Source organism: Apium graveolens, chromosome 8, assembly GCF_009905375.1.
Source record: "Apium graveolens cultivar Ventura chromosome 8, ASM990537v1, whole genome shotgun sequence".
Taxonomy (NCBI): domain Eukaryota; kingdom Viridiplantae; phylum Streptophyta; class Magnoliopsida; order Apiales; family Apiaceae; genus Apium; species Apium graveolens.
Window position 1 is genome coordinate 4543110 of NC_133654.1, and position 9648 is coordinate 4552757.

General features: G+C 33.5%; 1 protein-coding gene across 1 annotated transcript; it reads left to right on the forward strand.

The window, feature by feature from the left end:
* The first annotated feature begins 6256 nt into the window (after positions 1–6256).
* LOC141679168 (ras-related protein Rab7) lies at positions 6257–9627 on the forward strand. The gene is made up of 5 exons (XM_074485676.1): positions 6257–6472; positions 6845–6871; positions 7042–7141; positions 9304–9450; positions 9541–9627. Exons 1-5 carry the CDS (start codon positions 6420–6422, stop codon positions 9625–9627), a joined length of 414 nt encoding a protein of 137 aa, XP_074341777.1. The 5' UTR covers positions 6257–6419.
* Positions 9628–9648: the final 21 nt, after the last annotated feature.

The following is a 9648-nucleotide window of genomic DNA, read 5'->3' on the forward strand; positions in this document are numbered from 1 at the left end:
CTTGTTCTCTTTTACTTGTTCTGTACCTTCACACAGCAGCTGAACTGTGTCCCAAACCTCTTTGGCAGTTGAGCAATTTATCACATTATCAAACATATCCTTGTCAAGACCATTAAACAAAATGTTCATAGCCTTCTTATCCTTGTGGACTTCTTCTGTGTCTTCCATTGTCCATTCTGCTCTAGGTTTTGGAATGGATTGACCAACAGCAATTGTGGCCGTAGCAACTGTGGCTACTTTGTGGGGAATGTGAGGACCATTCTCAATACAGTTTACATAACCTTCATCTTGGGAGAGTAGATGAAGGTGCATTTTCACCTTCCAGTGGTGATAACTGTCTCTGTCAAGAACTGAGATTTTTACTCCAATATCCTTCTTACTCATCTTTGTTAGATTCCAAGATCTTTAAACTCTTTGTTTGTCAAGAGCTTGCTCTGATACCAATTGTTATTTCTAGAGAACTAACAATGAGATTTACAGAAGGGGGGTTGAATGTAAATCTCAAAACTTTTTCAAGTTTTGAGCAGTTTATAAAGACTGTGTGTTCAAGATGAACAAGTGTGTGAATTGCTTTAAGCTGATACAGACAGATATATATTCAAACACAAATGTAAAGAACACAATAAACCTTTAAAAACTTTTCTGGTGGATTTGTTGTTCCACCAGAGATGGTATTTCAGAAATTCTGTGATCTAAGAATTTGATCACAGCTGCATCCTTGTACAAACTAGATAATTTTTCTCTCAAGATTTTTCTAAACAGCTCTGGAAAAATTCTTATCTAATTACTAGCTACTACTTGGTTTATATATTACCAAGTTTTCAAGTGAAGACAAGGATAAAAATACAATAATAAAATAAGTTCACCACTTGTTTCTTCTCCATATCACTCAAGTACTTTGTTGACTATTGCCTCTTTGTACTAGAGTAGAACGGCTGCTTTTTCTGATGTTCCTGAAATTAGGCTTCCACATTTCAGTTATCTCTGTCAACCCATGTGCCTCTGTCTGCTGTTACAACTACCACTTATCAACGGTTAATCGACAGAACATCCGTTGAAGCTTTCATCCGTTGATGCACTCATCCGTTGAAGGATGTTATCCGTTGAAGCTTTAGAGACATCCGTTGAAGCTTAGCTTCTCATCCGTTGAAGGTCTTTAAGTCATCCGTTGATACCACTTCATTTATACAAAATTACAAGGCATGAAATATTTACAATTGGCCTTCCTATCTGCATATCTTCTAGTAGTCAACATGACTCATAGTTTCTCTCAACTTCTAAGAATTACATCTTAAATACAGAGACTGAAATATGCTACAACACTAGACTTATTTCTAAGTAAAGCTACACCATCAACGGATAGCCAAAGTGGTCTTATCCGTTGAGGCTACAGACACTGAATTTCTACTTAAGTGTTTTGTTAAACATATCATCAAACTAATGCACATATATTCCTAACAAAATACACTATTATAGACCCTAATTTTATTCTAACCCACACAAAACCCAAAAAGTTTGGAAAACCCAATTCTCTCCACCTCCTTCTTCCTCCTTAACATCGTTTTCTTGGTGGATACCGGTGGATTGCTTCACACTTGAGGAGCAACTGCTAAGGATCTCTGATCGTTGTCTCCGAATTATTTTAAAAGGTTAGATTCGATCCCTCAAATTTTTATTCACGATTTATATGCTTTTATTTGGATTTTGTATGTGTAAAAGTGTTTTACCATGACCCCGCTGCGTTTAAAAAATCCAACATTAAGAGCATGTACTTTATAGAAATATTAAAATTTGTATTGAACCATTTGTCTCAGCCTACAAATTAAAGGGTTTTATGTTTGTCAAAAGATTACGTAGGGTTATAATTTAGATATTTGAAAGAGTTTAAACCGGACTTTACTGGACATGCAGATTTGAAGATTAATCATGAAACATAATTCTCATTTTTATTAATAATGATAAGTTTTATTTCGAGTTGAGATGTTATAAAAAAAATTATAGATATGATTCTGCTACTCGATACAATGATTTATTAGATCGTACCCTTAGGCATCGCATAATCGGTGGCGGAAACTAAGTTACATTTCCGAAAAAATCATGTATTTGTAGACCGTACAATTCTATGTTTTATGATCAACCGACAATTTTAAAAAAAAATATATGTTATTGACCTGAAAATAATGTTGATTATTCGGACGAGAAGTAAAAAAGGAAAATGAAGAAAATGCTCAAATTATTATATATATGATGAATGGTAAGAATAATTTTACAAGGATGAAAAAGGCTAAGTTAGCTGGAAGGATAAGAGAGAGAGATGAAAGGCATGCTATGGAAAATGTTAGAGGGAAGCTAATGAATTGAAATATGCAAATAAGATTGAGATGTTCGAGCAGAGGTCTAATGAGCTAAATGCAAAAAGATTGTGTTAGTGAGACTGCGTAGCTGTATGAACAGTTACGTGATAACTCAACATGAGAACAACACTAGAACAAGACAGGTTAATAATATTACGACTACACAAGAAATCAGAATAAATGAAGACAGGGCAAATACAAAGAATCAAAAGATTAGAAGAAAACTTGAAGTCTGTTTACAGGTCACTGAAATAAGTTCATTAATATGTTCATGCCTCGGTGAAAAATAAAGGTTAAAGACTTTTAGGGTTTCAGAAATGATGAAGATTCAGTGTATAAGTGCTACTAGAACAATTCAGTGTATTATCATTGATAGGAGATAGACAGTGTTCGAAGCATAAAAATCTGAAGAATTGAAGATATGGTATAGACAGAGGTTAAAGAAGACAGCCGCAGTCTTGAAGTATACTCACTGATAGGAGTTCATTTATATGTTCAAGCGTCGGTGAAGAACAGTGAATTAAGTATTTAAGATTGTAGTAGCAATGAAGATATTATTTAAAGTACCGTAAATGATTCCAGTGAAAGTACATATGTTTATTGACAGTCAGTGTCCAAAGCGATAAAGTTGTTGCAAGATTAACAATGTAATCAAGGCTATAATACGAAGACTTGAACCAGATTTAGTCGTATGTGAACCAGACCAGTTGCACTAGGCATCAAAAGCTCGTGAAAGGAATTTGGGTATTATTGATAGAAGAATTGTTAAGTTGAGAAACGTACTTGAATTGAACGTTTATCTGTTAAATTACGAGAAAAGGTGCGCAGGGTACATCTAAACAGTTAGAGGGATTGACCAAGTTCAAAGTTTAATTGTTAAATTAAATAAATTTATTTAATGGACTTTAATATAATTTATTTAATAAACTTAAAATTATTTATTTTATAAACTTTAAATAAGTTTATTTTATAAATATAAATTAATTTATTTATATAAGGTATATTTAAGTTTATTTTATAAATTAATTTAATTTCAATTAAAACTTAAAGAAAAGAAAAAAAAGGAAAACAAAAAGAAAACAAAAAAGAAAAGAAAAAAAAAACAAAAGAAAAAAAAGGCGACCAAATGGTCGTAAGTTGTAAATCAAAGGAACATGTACTTGTTTTTGTTAGTTAAGTACATATACTTTTAGTTAGTCGCAGGTTAGAAGTTCAGGGGTCGCAGTTTAGAAAAAAATTCTGTATTTTTTAAGTAAAAATCCCCCCTATAGTAGTCGCGGGTTATACTACTGGTCGCTAGTTGGTGTTGGAAAATCCTTGGTCCTAGGTTACAAATGAATACCCTGGTCGCAGTTTACTCCTCAGCCACAAGTTTATTGATTCAATCAATTGATTTGTGTGGTTAATATTTGACCACATATTTCAGTTGAATATAAAGACTACACAAAGCAGCAAAAACATTAAGCAATTAAGATTGTATAGTTCTGTTTATCTTCTTCCCTAACAAATAGAGCTGATAAAATAGAAGGAAAATTTTTCAGAGAAGCTCAAGCATCTTGCATATCCGTTTAACTTCTCACCGAAGTAACGTTATAATACCCGGTTTAACTCTTGTATATTCTTAGGGGCATTATAATCGTTACCCGATAATTAAATCCTTAGACAAATAAAAGTTAGATCATTGTATAGGATTTAATTTGTCGATCTTTGTACAAACTGGTAACTTTGTTGTTCTTAGATTGTAACCGGTTAATTTATTTACAGAAGTGTAGCAACACCCCTCGCAGATTTATATATGAATATATACTTCCCCGAATATTTTGTGTTCCTCGTTTTATTATTCCAAACACTATTCATCTCAAGAACACGAAACCGCTAACCGAACACTAAATTTTATATCCACAAAAGATTCGAAATAATTTTTTAATTTAGTTAGTATCGTATACAACCCCCCTTATACGATACTTCGGGACCTAACTGGTTGAGTAGAGTTTCTCTGAATTGTGTGTTTTTGAATATCAAAACTCTTAGATTATCAAGGTTCATAATTCAATATTTTGACGGTTACCTACTAAAGGAATGACTCAAACTAGTTGAAGCTCTAAGAAAAACTGAAATTATTGAAGAACTTGAATGCCTAGCCAGACTCAAGTATTTGATTAGAGAACAACCATGATATGAGAAGTTGAGGTAACTTTATAAATCCTATTATGAATGTAACTGCAAGAATGTATAAAATATGTACTTTGTCAATTTGACAAATTTTGTTTAAATTTTAGTTTAGTGTTAGTCTTATTAGCAGGTATGAATTTGTGACAAATAATCTTTTCACAAATTGGGGAAGATTATTGTGCAAGATATGCCTGTACATAACAAGACTAATTTATCTTGACAACCACGTTTTCTAAAACTTATTTGTGTGTTTCTATTTCTAATGCAACATATTTGTGTAGAATCTACTAGGTCTGTGATCCTCATTTGTTTAGTTCTCGTGCCTTGATCTTGCATTCTTCAAGCTACATTTGTAGGCTTTCCAACTCAGTGATAAAATTATTTGTTGACTGATAATCTTGGATATTCAAGTTGATGTATTATGAATTATGAAGTTGTTTGTCGAGATCTCTTTTATTGTGTAGAAATGTCACATATCGATAAATAAAATAACTTATCGATATCTCTACTTCTTGATAAGTGTTATGACTTGTCGATGTCTACAATTCTCTACAAGTAGAATGACTTGTCGAGGTTTTCAGTTATCTACAAGTAGAATAACATTAATAAAAAAAATAAGAAAACACATTCACCCCCTCTCTGTGTTGCACTTCATACCTAATATGGACATTTGTTTGTGTTTTAAGGTGTGGTTTGATTGCAGACTTGCAAATTTTGCGCAATTTTGCAAGTCGGTGATGGAAAAAATATCAAAAAGTATGATCGTTAAATTACAAACTCTCCAAAATTTTAAGTTTGTTATCCGAAAGGCTCTTTTAATACGACCTATTTGATTTCGGATTTCATCATTGCCAACAAATGAAATGTTAGTAGATTTAGGATCATGTTTCTGATAAAATAGTAGCAAAAATCATTTTCATCCTTATTACATATTTTAATATTCAGGATCGTCAGGTGTGGTACTATAACGCTAACGATAATTTTTCTGTAAAATATGCTTATTAAATTGATTTTAGTCAGGTAAGCGATTCTAACTACATTTTCTCGCTGGGTTAATATCACATATGTTCTTCAAAAATCATGGCAATTCATGAGTTTTGCTTACTTCTAGGACGATTACAACTTTTTCACATTATTATAGAATCTGATTGTAAAAGCGAGATTGATCTTCAATTTATTGATGTTATTCCGTCCTAGGACTGTGATGTAATGTTTACTACTCGTTAGTGTCTTGTTCATGTAATAAAACAACTCGTTGGATTGTAGAACAAAATTTCCGTTGCGTTCTTTTCGCTAATTCTCCAACCGCTTTGTCCTCTTTATTATGGAGTGGTTTTCGTTATTAGTTTTTTGAGTTATCTTCAATTTATTGATGTTATTCCGTCCTAGGAGTGTGATGTAATGTTAACTTCTCGTTAGTGTCTTGTTCATGTAATAAAACAACTCGTTAGATTGTAGAACAAAATTTTCATTGCGTTCTTTTCGCTAAGTCTCCAACCGCTTTGTCCTCTTTATTATGGAGTGGTTTTCGTTATTAGTTTTTTGAGTTAGGCTTCCCAACTCTTAATGTAAAAAAAACTTTTATTGAATATTTTTTTTTAAAAAAAAGCGAAAAAATGAATTACATGTACAATAATTAATAAAAAAAATATTTTCACAAAAAAGAAGTAATTAAATGGCTATAGAAGTGGGGCCACCCCATAACATGTTAGATACAGCGAGGCAGGCGAGGCCATTTTGGAATATTCGGAAACCCCAATCCAAAAATCAAACCAATCGAATTTGAATCTGAAAACGCACAACAACTATTCTTCGATTCAATTACAAGTGTTTGTATCCAATACACACACATTCATACATAGCTGTTCATTAATTTCAAAGCTCCTCAATTCCATGGCTTCTCGTCGACGTATGCTCCTCAAAGTCATCATTCTCGGCGACAGCGGGTCTCTCTCTCTCTCTCTCTCTCTCTCTCTCTCTCTCTCTCTCTCTCTCTCTCTCTCTCTCTCTCCTCTCTCTCTCTCTCTCTCTCTCTCTCTCTCTCTCTCTCTCTCTCCCTCCCATCTCTCTCCCCCTCCCTCCCATCTCTCTCTCTCCCTCCCTCCCTCCCCTCCCTCTCTCTCTCTCTCTCTCTCTCTCTCTCTCTCTCTCTCTCCTTCTCTCTCTCTCCTTCTCTCTCTATCTCTCTCCTTCTCTCTCTCTCTCTCTCCCTCTAATCTCTTTCTCATCTCTCTCCCCTTCCCTCTCATCTCTTTCTCATCTCTCTCTCCCCCTTTCTATATAAAGTGTGTTGATGATGTTTGATTTGATTTTGGCAGCGTTGGGAAGACATCTCTGATGAATCAGTATCCTCTCTCTCTCCCTCTCTCTCTATCTCTTCATTTTGTATATGAAATTAATGAAGTGTTAGATCCTTTTTAATTGTGTTTGCAATTGTGTTTATATGAATAATTGAATACGATGATAGTGATATATATATATATATGTGATGTATTCCTTAATGAAAGTAATATAGATATGTAAATCGTAAGTTCAGTAGTCAGTACAAGGCCACAATTGGTGCCGATTTCTTGACCAAAGAAGTTCAATTCGAGGACCGGCTCTTCACGTTGCAGGTATTATTGCCACTCCAACTGTTTGACTATTAATTGGATTTTGTTATACAATATGTTATTACTTGTCTTCCACGGGTTCTGCTAGGTTAAACTTTGCTAATGTCGCTTGCGATAAAATACAAAATGATTTGTTTGTTACATTAAGGTGTTTATTCGCTCCGCCTGCCAAATGGATATGTAATTTTGTATGTATGTATCTGTCGAATTATGTGTTTGTGAGCTCCGAAATTCTCGGACTAAAGAAAATACTATTGACTATTGTAATTCATCGGTAATAGCCTGAGTGCCAATGAAGATGTAGTTACAATGAATGTCTTATATGCTACCTATTAAATATTTTACTCATAATGTATTTATTTTTATATGGCCAACGAATTACCTGTCTTTCTGGATATTCTCCTTATACTGTCGTCACTCAGATTGATAAGTTTTGAACTTGATTAAATGATATAAACACTAGATAAGCTTGCAAAAAAGGGTAATAATAAAAACCACTAGATAAAATAGAAAGTAAATAAGTAGGAGCTAAGAAAAGCAACTAGCCAAATATAAAGTAACAAAGATGTAAAAGTGATATAAATATACGTGAAATTTTTAGGTTCCCTTTGCCTCTTTTGCAATAGCTAATTTGCCATTAATATCACTATTTACACCTCTCAAGTACAACCTTTGCAACTCCAGTTTAAGGAATTTATATGTCTGCCTTTTGAGACTTGTTTAAGAAATTGCCTAATGCTGTCATTGCCATTTCGTTAAACATATCTTTACTTTCCCGAAGAATATGCAATATGTAATAGGAATTTAGAGTATTTCACTGTATCACCTAAGTTTGAGACATGCAAGGTTCCTAGTCTCTTATTAAAATACCTAAACCCAGTCCAGAGATGCATGCAAACAATTTCCATTTTACTGATGTTATATTTCCCCAAACATAGTAGTTCTACCGTATTCTTCCCTTACTGTTTAGGCCAGTTACATCAATGCTAGAGAAGAAAAAAATATGCTTGGAGCTGAAAGAAAAGCATAGTCAAACCGCATTAGGCCATCTCTAGTTGATCATTAGCATAGTTGTCAATGAACCAAGTATAACCTGACAAGTTCAAGACATTTTAAATCAGTTTTTCGAAGTTCTATATATGTATGTATGTATGTATGTATGTATACCTCAACCTTAAGAAGCTCTTAAAGTAGCACTAACTATATTATTTTCTATATTCATTCTACCGGCTATTCTTAGCAAATACGGTAACTATATTATTATTTTCTATATTCATTCTACCTGCTATTCTTAGCAAGTTAGCAACTACCGTTTCTTAGTCAATGTTGAAATTTGCAAAAGTTTATGAGTTTTAGCGGTCAGAGGTCACTTAATGGTATGAAGTTTTGAGGTTTTTACATTTCTTCATTCTTCTGAATTCGTAGGTAAATGTTAAGAAACTAAACCAATTAGACTAAGGCATGTCAAACTTACTCTATGTGTATGTCTAAGCGTGTTACGTTTGGTATATAAAAATAATGTATTGTCGTATACATGCATTCACTCTATATCTGTCATGGATCAATTAAATATCTATATAGCTGCTTAGCAAAAAAACAATTATATAGCTTACTGTTAACTTTAAAATTGAGTTAAAAAATATAACATGTCCTTTATATTAAGTCTCTTATCCTAGATTCCTCTGAGTTTGTAGTTAAATATTCGAAAACTAAACCAAATAGACTAAGGCATGTCAAACTTACTGTATGTGTATGTTTAAGCGCATTTTGTTTGGTATATACAATTATTGTATTTTTGTATTTACTCTATATCTGTCATGGATCAATTAAATATCCATATGGCTTGCTGTTAACTTTAAAATTGAGTTAAAAATTGTATGTCATTTATATTAAGTCTATTATCCTAGACATAAGAGCTATGTTACCCGGACTCGGGTATGGGTGTCGGACACGGGTTCGTATCCAAGTGTCGGACTCGGCAATATTCTGAAAAATTTAAATGTTTTTGGCCTAAAATAAGTGTCCAAATGTCCATACCCATGTCCGAGTGTCGAGTGTCCGACACGGGTACTCTAAGCAAAATGAAGAGTCCGGGTAACTAAGCATAAGAGCCATCTTTACCTTTTGATTGCATTATTTAACAACACTTGCATTCTCTTTTTTAGATATGGGATACAGCTGGCCAGGAACGATTTCAAAGCCTCGGTGTTGCTTTTTACCGTGGTGCAGACTGTTGTGTTCTTGTACATGATGTGAATGTCATGAAGTCATTCGACAGCCTCAACAATTGGCGGGAGGAATTTCTGATTCAGGTGAACACAAAATAATCAAAAATGGTCTTGTTATAATAGTTGTGTACATGTTTTAAGTCTAAATTTATTTTCTTTTCTGCTAATGTTTAGGCCAGTCCCCACGACCCTGAGAATTTTCCTTTTGTTGTACTGGGGAACAAGATAGACATTGATGGTGGCAACAGCCGAGTGGTATGATAACTTATATATTCTCAGTTG

What these genes read in the sequence shown, in the direction of transcription:
- LOC141679168 (XM_074485676.1), top strand. Translation starts at nt 6,420, where the DNA reads ATGGCTTCTCGTCGACGTATGCTCCTCAAAGTCATCATTCTCGGCGAC. An exon ending in AAGACATCTCTGATGAATCA is followed by an intron (nt 6,872 to 7,041) that starts GTATCCTCTCTC and finishes AAAGTAATATAG; the next exon opens with ATATGTAAATCGTAAGTTCA. An exon ending in GGGAGGAATTTCTGATTCAG is followed by an intron (nt 9,451 to 9,540) that starts GTGAACACAAAA and finishes GCTAATGTTTAG; the next exon opens with GCCAGTCCCCACGACCCTGA.